Source organism: Drosophila mauritiana, chromosome X (genome assembly GCF_004382145.1).
Source record: "Drosophila mauritiana strain mau12 chromosome X, ASM438214v1, whole genome shotgun sequence".
Taxonomy (NCBI): Eukaryota; Metazoa; Arthropoda; class Insecta; order Diptera; family Drosophilidae; genus Drosophila; species Drosophila mauritiana.
Window position 1 is genome coordinate 6,150,413 of NC_046672.1, and position 15,277 is coordinate 6,165,689.

The window sequence follows — 15,277 nt, forward strand, 5'->3', positions numbered from 1 at the left end:
TGATTACCCACGAATGCATTTTGAATTGTCTTTTTTGTTTTAATCATATCGTTTTGATCGGGATCACACAATTGGGTTATTCTTAGTTACTCTTGCTTATTTCCTTCAAAGCATTACAAATACAAAATGTACAAAGTATATGATTTGTGTGTTTGTTCACAGAAATAAATATGTAGGTTTGGAATACAAAATAAACTGAATCTCTATATAATTCTTGCTTCCATTAGCATCCGTTATCAGTAAATACAATACTTGGATATACAACTTAAAGAAATCAATTCACGTGCTCCGCTCTCTTTGGACTTTCCGGAAACTAATAACAAAGGTTTTAAACTGTGCTCTTAAGAATTAGATATGTGTTTTTGCCATACAAAAAAAAGACGAAAATTACAAGTTACACGTGTGTGTGTGTTTGCGTTTGCTGTTCTGAGTGTTTGCTATGCTTGGTGCTGGTTGCGCACGTTTTGAGTTGAAGGCGTTGAGTTTCAGGGGTGGTCAAATGAAACGGATCAGTCAGTCGAAGGCTGCACTCCGCTCTGCTCTCCACAAGCGTATATGATTGATTACTAGCCACGATGCCGGAACAGTGGGCGGATCGTATTGGATCGGTATGTGGTATGGTATGTGGTATGGTATTGCGTTGCATCAGATCACATCGCATCACATCAGAACGTTTTACAGGAAGTAGGGCGTTGTGTTCTCCTTGGGTATCACACGCTCCGCGTCCGGAACCGCCAGGAAGATCTTCGTCTGCCGCTTCTCCGCCGTTTCGAAGCTGAGAATGGCGGCCACGTTGCCGCAGCGATAGCAATAGTTTGGCGCCGACCACACGGTCACCAGCTTGCCCTCGAACATGTACTTGATGCCCTCGTTGACCAGCTGATGTGCTCGGCATATCAGGTTCAGATTATTGATCGCCATAAAGTCCTTGGTCACATTGTGGCCAAACAGCCAGCCCGCGCCGCGCGGACTCTGGCCCCAGTACTCCATGTCCTCGGGATCGGACCACACCAGATCGCAGAAGGCACCCTTGTACGGTATCTCGCCGTTGCGATCGATCGTCCTGATCTGGTCCAGGGTAATGATCTCGGGACTCAGGCCACCGTGCACGCACAGCACCTCCTCGTCGATGATCTATGTATCGGGGTAAGCATTATGGTTAAAATGGTGTTGTCCACATGGAGTATCCTATAGTGCAACTCACGGCAGCGATGGTGAGCAAATCGAAGACCTTGCAGCAGTACTTCCAGCCATTGGCATTGCCGTACTTGCTGAAGCACTCGTCAAAGAATCCGTACACCTTGGTGATCTGCCGCGTCTCGTGGTTGCCGCGCAGCAGGGTGATTCGGCTGGGATAGCGCGCCTTCAGCGTGAGCAGTCTGGTGAATGTCTCCAGCGAGTAGTGCCCCCTGTCCACGAAGTCGCCCATGAATATGTAGTTGGTATGCGGCACCTGGCCTCCAGTGCGGAACAGCTGCTCCAGATCGTAGAACTGCAATTGTGGGCGGGTGAAGGGCGGTGGCATTGCGTTAGTGGGCATTGCAACGACGCAGGAGACGACCACGGATGACCGCTTACCTGGCCATGGATGTCACCGCAAACGGTGACGGGCGTGCTCACGGGCAGGATGTTCGTCTCCTCCAGGAGGATGTCGCAGACCATCTCGCACAGCTTCTTCAGCTCGTTCTCCGGCAGGTACTTGCATTTCTTCACGTCCTCTATCCACTTGTCCACGTCGCCCATGATGCCCGCTGCCTGTGAAATCCACGGTAAATCGCCTTAAAACAAGTTAATAAATAAGTATTGGTTGCACTTCCATTTGCGCACCTACGGTCACACTGGCTGGTGTTTAATGGCAAGCGACCTACGGTTACACTGCTGACACTTTTTTATAACTAACAAATTGATCTAAAGTTTCTTCTTTTCATTTTAATTTGAATGCTATTGTTGCGTGTTGTATTTGCTTATGTTTTCCATCGATAAATGATGCATCCGTTTTTTAGCCAATACAAGCACCAGTCGCATGGGACATTCTTATCAGAACTGTGCTGATATTCGTAACTTGGTGTGTACACACTGTGTAGCTAGAATGTCAGATGTTATCGATAGCTAACACATTTGAATTCAAATTCAAAATATTTAAGTACTTTGGCGGTAGATTTAAGTTTTTCTGTATTGTCTTCTTCGTTATTGTGGCGGCAAGCGAAATTAGTTGCAATTAGCCTTTAGCCGCCACAAATCATAATTAGTCCGCGCTGAAAGCTTTTTAAATCCGTTTATTCTTTAAACCAACCCCAATTTACATATATATATATTTCCTTTGGCTTCTTGAAAATAATCACGCTCTTAAATTTTATTGCCATCGCACGCCACGCTACTTGTTCGCTGTTTGTTTTGCGTCGCTCCGCTTATTTTTCCGGGCGGCGAGTGTTAAGGGTTATGAGAAGCGTGCTGGCATGCGTTTTTCGGCACGGGGTGGCACATGGGTTAATGGCCCTGCAGCTTGTTTAGAGTCTCATTAGCACGCTGCCATTTGATTGTGTTGGCTTCTTTCATTTACTTTTCGCATTCGTTGGATCTGGAGTTGGAAAAACAAACGTGCCACAAAGGTGACAATTCGCGAATCAAGGGAAATTGGTATAAAAATGAAAGCACAAAATATATTCAGTTTATTTAAAGCATATATTCATAGAATATAATTGAATTAATTGTTGTATTCACGTTTACTGATGGAATCGAATTAAATGAAATATCTTTTAGTTTTGCAAATCGAAACTGTTGTGCTCGCCACCCATCTCTTTCTGCCACCTACTCACCGTCTCTTTCTTTCACTCTCTCGCTTTCTCTTTCTCCCGCTGGCGAAGATGTCGTGCTCCATCATTAGTGGCGTTACTTTATGCCCTTCCGTTTTGGTATTCAACTTGGGCTTGTTCTCCCAGCAGCTTTTTGTGCTCTTTTGGCCATCTTGCCAGTGCTTTCCATCTGGCCATCCTGCCCCCCAATGCTGGCCCCAATCCGCTCGCATCCTTCCATTGTCCTTGCCGCTCTGTGTGTCGCTGTTTGTGTCCGCCTGGCACAATGTTGACAATTAAGTTAAACTTGTTTTCTTACTTCGTTTCGTTACGTTTCGCCAATTCCGCTCGCCCTCTAAAAGTCAAAGTCCTGTCGTCTGCGGCTGATGTGGCTGATAATTATGTGCCCCCTGCACGGACGCAAAGGACACGGACGGCGGAACAAGGACAACGGACAGCGAACACCCTCTTGGCTTTATCTTGCTGCAAACACGGTGCCAAAAAGTGCAGAGTTTCGTGCGAACAATCGATTAAAAAACAAAGACAAGGATTTAATATTTAAACAAAAATTTCTCAGCTCACAGTGATTTTCTTTTTATTTGCAATTGAACGAAAAAAGATTATTACACCTTCGGCAATTTGAATGGTATTTTAAGCATTTTCCTGCTGTGCAGCCAGCGGTAAAAAAAAAAACATTGAGAGCAAGCGATAAATGGCCAACAGTTGTGGGTCATTTTATATTTTTGGCATTGTCCGCCTTCTTTGGCGGCGCTGCTCATTTTTGCCGGCTTTTCGCTCCTCTTTTTCCTCATTGTTGACGTTCTGTTAACTTGTTTTTTCCTGTGCCACTCCGGCCACGCCCCCTTCTCTTCTCTTCTCCTTTTTTTTTGTTTTTATCTTGCGCTGCTTGTCTCATTTCTCTGACGGCTTTTTGGCTGCCCTTGCTCTTGTCGCTTGGATTGTCGTCGAAAATTAAATAAAATTAATTACCGCGTGTGTTTGTATAAACACACACACACCCACACTCGCACACACACGCACACGCACAGCGGGAGAAGACAGGCAGGTGCCACACCACCAACCACCCACCTGTGCCGTTTGATTCACGCGCGTGTGCGCATCCAGCGACCTCAAGGAGCCCACAGTCCGCCCACAGTTGCATCAACATTTAAATCAACCTCAGCATCAGCGACTCCCGGCCGCAACTTCGGGCCAAAGGATGTCCAGCTGACCGAATCGGAGGTCACTTTGTCATAACGTTAACGCACTAATGGAGCGTTGAAGAAGTGTGCAATAAATGGCTAATTAAATAGGACTTAAGTTATCAAAGCAAATGGGGCACATACATACGTTTATTTCCTAGAAAATGGAATATTGAAAAGTGCAGTTTGAAAATTAGTTGTAATATGCTTACGGTTACTTTGCCATCGTAAACAATTAATTTGTCTGAATATGAACATCAAACGGCGAAAAGCTATTCAAATCTTTCGTTTTTCCAATGAATTGCCAATAAAATCCAATAAAACTAATTAGTGATTGCAATTGCATAGTTGATTGATTGTAGTGATTGATTCGTCTCACTGCTTCAGGCTTCACTGTATCGCGTGTCGACCCATCTCTATCTCCATCTCCATCTCCGTCTCCTGGATCTCCATCATCATTATCAACAGTTGCCATTCGGCTACTTGGAGGCGCATCCGGAAACGCAGAACTCTGGACTGGAGTCGGCGGCGATGGCGTCTTGCTTTAAATTATCTGCCACAGCCCACCACCACCCACTTTACCACCCACTTTACCGCCCAAAGAAGACGCACAACTACAGCCAACCAGCCAGTATTTAACGCTAGTGCACTGTTAGAAATATTGGCTTAATTAGTCAGCAGAACACTAAACAAATAGTTTTTTGCTTCTGTACTTTAGTATATTTCCATCTGCTAAAGCAGCAAGTTTGGTTTCTAAGTCAAGTAGAATCTGTAACTTGAATTGTGAAGATTTGCATGTCCCCTTTTTTTGCAGTGTAATTTTCGGAGCGCAACATCTTGCCACGTTTGCTGTCATTTTTAGGCGGGTTCTCGTGTCGTTTGGCCACGTTTTGTCGCCCAGCTGCCGCTGCTTTTGTTGTTGGGTGGGTGGTTTATTTGGGGGCGGTGCTCCAACACCCCCTGCCACCCATTACCACCCCTTACCACCCCCTACCACCCCTTACCACCCCCTACCACCCATTACCACCCCTTACCACCCCCTACCACCCCTTACCACCCCCTACCACCCATTACCACCCCCTTTTGCCCGCCCCTTTTCGCCAGCTTCCTTTCTTGTCTCTGTTGTGTCATTTCACGCGTTTGCTTTGTTTTATTTATTTTAACTTTTGTGCCCCATCTACCGCTCTCTTTCGCACCGCATGCCATCATCTCGCTTCCGCAGCCAGTAGATTGTCATTACTATAACTTGCTGTTGTCGCTGCTTCTTTGTGGCCTTTTGACTTTTTAGTGCCTTGGCATTTGACTTTGTCATTCCTCTCCTCACTTCGACAAACGGACCCCCCCCCAATCCATTCACTCCCCCCTTCACAAAGTGGGCGGCGGGACGGAACAGGGGGCGTGGCAAATTGTAGTACATAGTTTGCTAGCTGTTGCGATAAAAACGAGAATAAAAGCCAAAACGTAGCAGATAAAATTAAATAGTGACCCACGATGGACAGCACAAAAATGCGGATGTTCGAAAATCAGGGGGGGGGGGGGGGGGGCTGGTTTGATTTGTGGGCGGCACCTGCTGCTGCCGTGGGCGTGGTCCACGTACAAAAACTAATCGTTCAATTAAGTTGCCCGCGGGGCGGCGAGGGGGCGTGGCACCTAGAACATGTCCGAAACAAGCAGCAAACGCAAAAAGTTAATGAAAAAAGCGAGGAGCAGCGAAAAAGAGAAGAAAAAAAACAGAGAGAATTTGTGCAGATTGTATTAGGAAACGCGCAACGAAATGCACTGAGAGAAACAAGTGGCTGTTTGGAAAAGGCTTAAATATAACTCTTTAGACTTCAAATCGTATTGCTAGTTGTGATGAAAACTTACACAAAAAACATAATGTAGATATCAAGCATTTTTCTTGTATGTTAAATATTCATTATCCTTTTTTCACTGTAGAGGTGCTTTACTGTCGACTCGCATTTTATTTACTTCCGTCTGTCTCCTGTTTTCGCAATACATCTGCAGTGTAATGGGGCGTAAGGGGAAAATGAGGAGAAAGGGAAGGAGAAAGGGTGGAGAAAGGATGGAGAAAGAGTGGAGAAAGGGAAAAAGCGGTGGAGCAACAAGGGGGCAGCTGCTGCTCTTTAATTTCTTTTGAGCACAAAACAATTATCAATTAATGTACCGTTATGCGTGTGTGTGTGTGTGTGTGCGTGTGTTTGTTTGCATTTGTATCTGTATCTGTATCCGTACCTGTGTGCGCGCACGTGCTCGCGTGTATGTGTGCGCGTATCTGTGAGTGCGCCAGTTTGGAAATGAAATTGTTTGAGCTTACATTGTCAAGCGGCGCTGAAGAAAGCGCGCAAGGTGGACGGAGAAAGCGGCGGAGAAAGGATTGAAGGCTGAAAAGGAAGGAAAGGGGGCGTGGCGGGGCACAAGGGATTGCAGTTGTTTCCTGCTGCCCAAAAATAAAGTTTGTTTGTTCGCATTCTCGGCAGCATGTAAATATTTATGGCGCCCAACATAAAGTGCTGCGATATTGACGGAAAAACGTCGGAAAGTCGAGGGGAATGAAGAATATATACATATATACATATGTACATATGTTACATATGCTCCACCCGATATCCATTTAAATTTCGCCGAAGAATGTGTGAATTGAAGTGAACAACTTTATGCGCAATGCATATTAACCGCCTGCATTATGTTTATTCAATTTGAAAGCGAATTAATCTATTAATATTCATTATCGATTCTTTGATTTTGCAATCGCTGCAATTGTATTATCATAATTTCCTTGAATCTTTTTGAATTATTTGAGGTATTCAACACATTGCCCAATGAATAATCCGTTCGCTTTGTTTTAGTTAACTCTTTTTGGACTGGGAATTAAGTCATTAGGCCAACTTTTATGGCCAGCCCGCACATTCTCCATCTATAACATATATTTTCATTGCGAATTCAGTGGGCTATATGGAATATACATATGTATATAATCCGGTGGCGATTGGATGGGATTGCAAATGCAATTTGGTTCGGTTTAATTTTATATGATTCTCATTCCGGCATCATTTTGTTTTATTATCTTGCCGGCAAGTTTCTGTTACATATCGCAACATGTCAGGGCATTTTATTGCATTTGATTTCATTTTCTACATGTGCATTATGCTGCCCACACACACTTGCACACACACACACACATTTGCACTCATATGGATATATATCCTTTGTTGCTGCCCACACGTTTCCATTTCATTTTCCAGTTTATGTTTTTTGAGCAATGCATTTTATTTATATTTGCTTAATTTTACTCTATTTGCATTGTTTTTTATGTAAATGATTGTTGTTGTCCTTTTTGCTGCTTTTGTTGTTTTGTTTTCTTTTTTTTTGGTTTTGTTGTTCCCGTCTCGATTTCAAATTCCCTTTGAAATTGCTGTCCATGAGTCGTCGTGTCACTTCAATTGCTTTTTGGCCAAAGGAAAGGATCCTGGAAAGGCCAGTAAAAGTTACCCACATGTTTCGCCAGTCTGCTTGAAAAAACTATATTGTTATTAAACAAATAAGTAAATTGGTAGTGGATTTGCTGAGCAAGTAAGCACGCTTTGTAATTTGTATTAACATATACATTCTATCCTATTAATTTCAGAAATATCCTTATAAATTTCCTTTTGCTGTCACTGCAAAGTTTTGGTTTTTCCCATGAAAACGATCGAATTTGGCAACAATTGAAGAACTACGATTTTCGGCTTTGCCTCATCAAATTGTTTGTTTAATTTTCGGGCTTGCTTCGAAATTGGGCGCCAATTAAAAACAATTTTTGTTGGCTCAGTTTTTCCAGCAGCAGGAAAAGCGATTGTTCATCCGTATGTGTGTGTGTGTGTGAGTGTCTGTGTATGTGAGTGGGCTAAATGGTGAAAAAGCGGTTGAGCATTCAGTTTGGGATAACCACATAAATAGTCGAAAATCCATTTTGTCTACACGCGCAATTATCTGCACTTTAAAATGTACATTGCTCACAAGTGTGTGTGTGTGGGTGTGCTTGTATATGCTTGTGTGTGTGTGGGTGGGTGATAGACTGGCTGTGTGTGTGTGTGTGTGTGTGTATGATCCTGTCTGCGAACACAGATGCAAAGGCCCGAATGTGTAAACATAACAACTCGTAAGCTTTTGGGTCCGATTCTCGGCCCGCATGAAACGCCTGTCACAGCCAGAAAGAGACGGCGATGGCCCGTGCGAAAGAGAAGGAGGCGAGCATACTCACAAACATACACACACACACGCAGTTAGTAAAAAGACTAAAAGTAAAACTTAGGAAAATGTTAATTAAATTCCAACAACGAATCAAGTAATTTACAACGACCAAGTAGAAAACCCCAAAGCACCGTTGGCTGGCCCCTCCCCCTTTTGGCAGCCACGCCTCCGCCGCCCGACGCCCCCCGAGACACTAACACACACACACACACAGACTCGTAGAGAGAGGAAAAGAGAGGGACAGAGAGGCCGTGGCAATGTGGCATGACAGTAAAATACGGGAAATGCTTTAAGCTAACTGTATTTTCGTGTGCGGCTGATGCCCCTAATGCCTTCTGCGTTTTCCCAGTTTCCCGCTCTTCCTTTTAGCCCCCACTCCACCCCCTTCCACTAACTTTCTGCCTACCTCCCCCTCCCCGTCTCGCAGTTTTCCCAGCTATCCAAGTATCTCCACAAACAGCCAACCGACAAAGATGAAAGCGAACGTAGCGATGAACTGCCTCAATGGGTGAGTTTTTCCAAAAGATCTTACAAATAAATGTATCTAAAATCGTTCTCTAGGGAAATGGAATTTTTAAAGTGAATATAAATGAATCAAAGTTAATTATTGACTGGTTTAAATGTGAATTTAGGAATTTCGAATAAAGGAATGTAAAACATATAGAAAAATACTGACAATAAATTATAGTAATGATATTTGATAATATGAATAATAAATAATATGAATAATATGAATGAAAATAGTATTCAATGAATATCTGAAATTGCATTCATAGTGGAAAATCATGTTGGAAAAATATTCAAGCTGTTTGAAATCTTGTCGCCTGGCTCCTAATTTTGCCCCGCCGCTTAGATGCGTGTGCCAGAGTTTGTTCCTTTCTTCCCAGCTACTTCCCTATCCCCGAGCCATATCCTGCGTCCTGGTCCACCAATTACTTTTAGCTGCCTGTGCCACTACCCCCTCCCCCTCCCCCTCCACCACACGCCCAATCCCCCCGCGCACCTACTTCCATTGTTTGAACGTGCGAAATGAGTGCAAAAAGTCGCCCCAAGTTGTTGGCCAGGTTGCCGGGACGGGCCGTCTTCGCTGCATCCTGGTCCAAATCCGAGCATCTGGGGGTGGCTACCCCGTAGCCCACAGCTCCTCCAGCTGGAGCAGAGCGCCTCCAGTGCGCCACCGTTGCTGGCCGCGTTGCTCCAGTTGGGCAAACTTCAAAAACAAAAACGATTTCCCGCCGGCGGCGCATTTTGCGGCACGACGACTTCTCTATCTTGCAGCTCCGGCAAATTGAGGGTATTTTTCGTTTCCTAATGAAAGACAACAAATTTGAGGGCTCCTTAAAGCCAAGCCATGGTTTTCGAAACTGAAAATAACTTATTCGAGTAGTATACTCAAAGATAGTCACATAAAACGCTTAAGGACGCTTTTCTTGGATTTTTCTAATTAAGTTTAATAAATGTATATAAGAAAATCATTTAAAGGAAATCGCACCTTTAAGATGTGGTCTGGATTGCCCTGGAATATATAACTAAATCTCTTCTACATTCGATGTTAATTTTGCAGCTGCTAAAGCGATTAGCTGCACCTACAGGATATCCCAATCTTCGATCTCGTGTGCAAATCTCTTTCCCTTCCTGCCTTTCCGATTCTTTTGCCCATTTCTTCTTGTTGTTTTTTTTGCTCGCTGTCGCTAATGACGCAGCTATGGAAAGGGGGCGTGGCTATGAAGGGGGAGGAGGTTGTTGACTGGCCCTGGAGGGAAAATTGAATGAAAAAAAAAAAAATTGCTCCGCCGCCTGTCGAGCGGCGCGCGAGTGTTTTGTCCAAGTGCTCGAGGGGCTCGAACGGGCAGCCAGGAGAATCCATGGACTTCCGGGGGCAATGGGGACATTGTGGGGGAGGGAGGGAGTGTTCTCCAGAGGGGGCAATCTCCGGGGATGGCCAGTGGGCGCGGTGTAATTGCTGGTCTGCGGCCGCGATGTCTGTCGTCCGCTTCTTTTTTTCTTTTCTTTTTTTTTTCGCCTGAAAAGTTAACAACACAATTTCGGCGGGAAATAAAAAACAAGTTAGTTAATCCCACAACGTGTTGAATTTAATCAGTGACCAATTTTTCACTTACCGCGCCAACACCACCAATTGAAAAGCCAGCGGCTCTTACACTGCGAGAAATCGCTGAGCTTGCAACAGGAACACACAAATTTAGATCTATTTATATGCAAAAAAAAAAAAAAAAAAATAAAATAAAATAAAATACATTACTATAACTTTGCTTCTTAAAGCATGCAGTTAATACTCGATTTATATTAATTCAAATCCATTTTTCTCCCTTTTTTTAGCGTGTAATTCCAAGTGCCTACCAGATATCGGTCGGTTGAAATGCCTTGGGTCATCGTGCTGTTGCAGCTCCTCTTTTTTGGCATTGTGTTGGCTTCCTGCTTGGTAGCAGCTCCATGCTCCACTTCTCATCCCAGACCCACTCCACCCCACATCTAAACCACAACGAATCACCCAAGGATGAGCCACGACCCACTCCCACCGCCCCCATCGCCATGTGTCGATTCTCGAATGTCCATGGATGACTTGGAGTGCCCAGTTAGTCGATTGCCGCTTCTGGCTGCCATTCTGGCATTCTGGGGTTCTGGGATTCTGGGATTTGGCACAGCGCCGAGCTTTGTTGTCAATAATTGCATTGATGATGGGCAACGATGACGGTGGGTGGGCGGGTAATCAGAGCGAGGGTATTAATTGGGCTTTAAGCAAAGCTTAATTGGTAATTGGCAGACGGGCGGGGCCAAAAGGGAAAATGCTGAACGGTGGCCAAAAAAAAAGAGAACACAAGAACGAAACGAAACGGAGCGACAAAAGGGTCAAGTTGGCAGCCGGAAAACGAGAAACGGAGGTGAAAAGTGCGGCGTCTGACGGAGGAAAATTGAAATGGACAAAGCGAATGAGATTAGGTGACGACCTGGCCCCCAACTCGGAATCCCTGGGATGTCTGCTCCCAGTGCAGCCCGCAGCCCGATTAGTTGGCCCATTGATGGATCGGTTAATGAGTGAGTAGGAACCAACTTTGTTTTGTAGCTTATTTAAGTGGCACGAAGCTTATTAGATTAATTATTTTAAATGGATTCTGAATACTTTGAATACATCAAATCACAGTACTATTCAGGAAAATCGTTCAAATGTAACCATCTCTCTTTTCGTTAATCAGCACACCGAATGCAATCATCAAATCGAGGATTCCCCCAAACCCGAATGCGTAAATTCTGTGAATATTGCGACCAAGTGGAGCAATCGCTTTTCTACCATTTTGCGCGTAACGGTTTCCTCCGGCGAAATGACCTCTGAGGTCAGACGGGGGTCAGAGGTCGTGGGGCTTACTGACTGATGGCCGAAAAATTAGTACAGTAAGCCCCGCACTAAGACTGACAATTAGATAATGCGAGGCGGGCTTATGCGGCCTGTTGCTCCTCCATATCCATATCCATGGCCATGGCCTGCGTCCTGTTTCCCTGCCATCCTGTTTGCCTTAATGCGGTGTCGATGGCCCGCGGTGACCACCGCTTCTCGTCTCTCGCCCCACGTCCTTCATCCTTCATCCTGGCTGTTTGGTGGTTGGCTTGGCTGACTGGCTGACTGGCTGCTGGTGGGCAGATACATAGGTAGATCACATGGTGATTGCTGCTCTGCTCCTCGCACGCCCTTTCTCGCCAGCCGCCTAATGAGCCATGGAACTTAATAAGCAAACACTTGTAATTACTTCTGTCTGCGGGGCAGCGCCCCAACTGCCCAACTGCCCAACTGGCCAAGCTCTGCTCTCGCCCATAAACAGCGATTCATTTCAAGGGGGCTGGTGGTGGGTTGATGGTGGGCGTGGCACGTTGGTGGGTGGCTGCTGTTTGCTCGGCTTTCAGCCACACAAACACACGGCTGGAATCGGCCATAAAGCGCGCATAGTAAATTGAATTTTGTTGCCTTCTGCGGCGGCCAACATCTCCTCCGCTTTTGCCACCCACTTGTTTTGGTTTCTGTGGAGGAGACTCCACTTTATCACATTTGTATAAATATATTACCTAAGTGTACTTGAAGAAAAACCAGTGCTTTACGGAAAATGGTTTTATTAACTCGAGAAAATACAATGTTTTCATCTGCAGACTTAGGCGTAAATGTAATGAAATATTTTTACTCGCATTTTAGACGTAATTTGGACAATTTTAATCGCACAGCTAAAAAATTGAGCGTTTTGTGCAGCTAACAACCTCAGCTAACTATCCCTATCACTTTTTACAAGATTTTGGAAAATACATTTTTTGGCCATTTTTCGATTTTTTGATAAGGGGTAACATCATCAATTTGCAAAAAATGGGAAAAAAATAAAATGTTAAGATTTGAACACCAATCGATTGGAAATCAAATAACGAGCTCAACGAGGTATGACATTTCATATTTGGACCATTATTTTTCTTGTTTTGGCAAAAAATACGATTTATTAATTCCCAGAAAATCAGAAAAATGACCTTTGTCAAAAATTAGATATTTACAATGGGTTTTTTCATCATAACTTGGCTAAAAATGGTCGTAAAGTGCAAAATGTAGTAGTTTTTGGCAGCTTATTAGCTATACTAACGAACCCTATCACTTTTAATCGAATTTAGAAAAATTAATTTTTGGCCAAATTTTTCCATTTTTGATAAGGGGTAACATCGTCAAAATTTGCGAAAAATGGCAAAAAATTAAATTGTAAAAATTTGAATGCAAATCGTTTAGAAATCAAAATACGAGCTCAACGAGGTATGACAATCCGCATTTGGATAATTTTTTGGGTTGTTATGGCCAAAATATTGACAATCAGAAGCAGAACAAAGTGACTTTCTAGCCTCCGATTTCTGGCAGTGCATGTGTGCGTGTGTGTGTGTGCGGGTGTGAGCGTGTAGCTGTGACAAGGACACTCCACGCACAGGAGCAACAGCTGCTTTACGACGGCCGCCGCTCCACTCGACTTGCAGCTTGGTCCTTTTTAGGGGGCACTCTTCTTTTCAAGTTTATGTGAGGTTATGCTGGGTTTATGGCTGGCTTACCTTGAAAGGGGTGGGGGTGGCGGCTCTTGGGCGTGGCCTTGGGGGCGTGGCGGGATAGACGGAGTGCGGCATTCCCAGTTGATCAATTCGATTCCATTTTTAGGTACAGTGCGGCGTCATTTTTCTTAGTCGAGGGCGCATACATACATGCATGCCAAAAAAAGGGTTCTTCGTTTTATTTCTTGCCACTGAGATGAGTGTGGGCATTTCACGAGTGGAGCGAGGTCCTCGAGCACTTACAGCTTTAATTTCGCCACTCTGGTGGCTTTTCGTCCTCGATTGGCCATTTTCTCATTTGGAAATTCCTCGAACACCTATCATTACAATCCAGCTGCGGCCATTTGATTGTTGATGTCCCCGATGTCCTTGCTCTTCCGGCTGTCCCGCCTGTCCCGGCTGTCCCGAATGTCCTGGATGTCCTGCATGTCCTGGCTGCAATTTGTTGCATACTTAATGGGCTCGCAGCTGCCTCGCCTCCATTTTGTTTTCCGACTCTGGCTCTGTCACCCAATCGACAGCATACGCTCGAAAAATTTCAATAACAACCGCACCGAACCCGTCAGCACTCGCCATTTGCCCGAAGTTTCCCGTTTCCCGCCATCCATTTTCCACCATTTTCCCCTGCATTTTCCACCTCCCCCGCCTTTTCCACGCATTTCATCGCAGCCTCACGGCTGGCTGTTATGACACTGCTACGCGACATCCACCTGTTGGTCAGTCCGGAAAACTGCGTCCGTAATGCCAACCGGAAACGGAATACCCTCTCTCATTCAATTTACATACCTAAATCGCTGGTGATCGAGAACTATTTATACTTTGTCTAGTTACTACTATCTATAGATATATGTAACATTTAAAAGACCAATCAAAACATCTCAGTGTATTAGCATTTGAAAAGTGACTATTTAGGCGGAAATATTGAAACAAACAAGTGTCTACGAGTATAATGGCAACTTTGTGCGTAAGAAAAGAGAATCTACAAATTCATTCTTGAGGTGATGGGATTTCTGAATCCTTGCGAACTTTTAGTTTTTTCGAGAATAATGGCACAACTTTCGTGTGTGGCATCGCATGGGTATAACCTCGTGTGGATTAAGGGAAGTGGGGAATGGTTCGTGGGGGCGTAGGGTTGTGGATATGTGGTTATATCCAGCTCGCCTGCACCAAATTATTGCCTTTTACAATTACAATTGTAATTGAGAATGAGAGTTTTACGGCTGAATTTAACAGTGGTGCGTGGTACATGGCGAACGGCGTCTTTTGTCTCCGGCCTTTCCAAGTGAATGTGGCACGGAGAATGGATATGGGTATGGGCATGGACATGGGCATGGGCATGGGAATGGGTATCCGGATACGGATGGAAATCGGGCGGGATGTGTCGCCAGCAGCTGCCGCCAGTCGCGTTGTTATGGCGGGGGATTCATCCCTTTCTCGCCGACGACGACGATGACGTCCATATGTCGCCAGCCATTCGGTTTTGTTTTTGTGTCATTCGGCCAAGTGCGATGGCATTGGCGGTATTGGCCTGGAAATGGAGGCGATTGGTAGGGAATGCTGGATGCAGGATGCAGGATGCGGGATGGAGGACGGCAAATGCCAAAGCCAAATGCACTTGGATGCGGCAGATAGAGAAGGAGCCGGCGATCGAGATGGCAATGCAGCGCTGTCATCGCTTTTGGGCATTAACCGCGCTAACGAGGCAACTGGAGGAGTGTAATAAAGTCAGTTGACTTTATGGCCGCCTTTGATTGTCTTGCTCCGGCCATTTGCAGCTGGAGGAGATTTCGCTGAAGCGCCGTCTTCAATGGACGCGAAATGTTATATGTCATGCGTATATAGTTTGGCCATGGGAATGGGCTTAAGTGGCGTCCTTGAATCACCAAATTGGTTGCAGTTGTAAACTTTTCAATCGAATCGCACGACAAATGGAGCAAATGAACTATTTGGAACCAAGTACTCTAATAAAATGTA

General features: G+C 44.9%; 1 protein-coding gene across 1 annotated transcript; it reads right to left on the reverse strand.

Annotated features, from left to right (window-relative positions):
- Positions 1 to 18: 18 nt before the first annotated feature.
- LOC117146888 (serine/threonine-protein phosphatase 6 catalytic subunit) lies at positions 19 to 1,838 on the reverse strand. The gene is made up of 3 exons (XM_033313487.1): positions 1,579 to 1,838; positions 1,205 to 1,492; positions 19 to 1,134 (listed from the first exon to the last, which is right to left on the reverse strand). The coding sequence occupies exons 1-3, from the start codon at positions 1,741 to 1,743 to the stop codon at positions 676 to 678; spliced, it is 912 nt and encodes a 303-aa protein (XP_033169378.1). The 5' UTR covers positions 1,744 to 1,838; the 3' UTR covers positions 19 to 675.
- Positions 1,839 to 15,277: the final 13,439 nt, after the last annotated feature.

Excerpts from the sequence above, each read along its gene's own strand:
- LOC117146888 (XM_033313487.1), bottom strand. The coding sequence starts at position 1,743 with ATGGGCGACGTGGACAAGTGGATAGAGGACGTGAAGAAATGCAAGTAC. Across the intron at positions 1,493-1,578 it reads GCGGTGACATCCATGGCCAG|TTCTACGATCTGGAGCAGCT; the intron begins GTAAGCGGTCAT and ends CCACAATTGCAG. Across the intron at positions 1,135-1,204 it reads ATTTGCTCACCATCGCTGCC|ATCATCGACGAGGAGGTGCT; the intron begins GTGAGTTGCACT and ends CCCGATACATAG.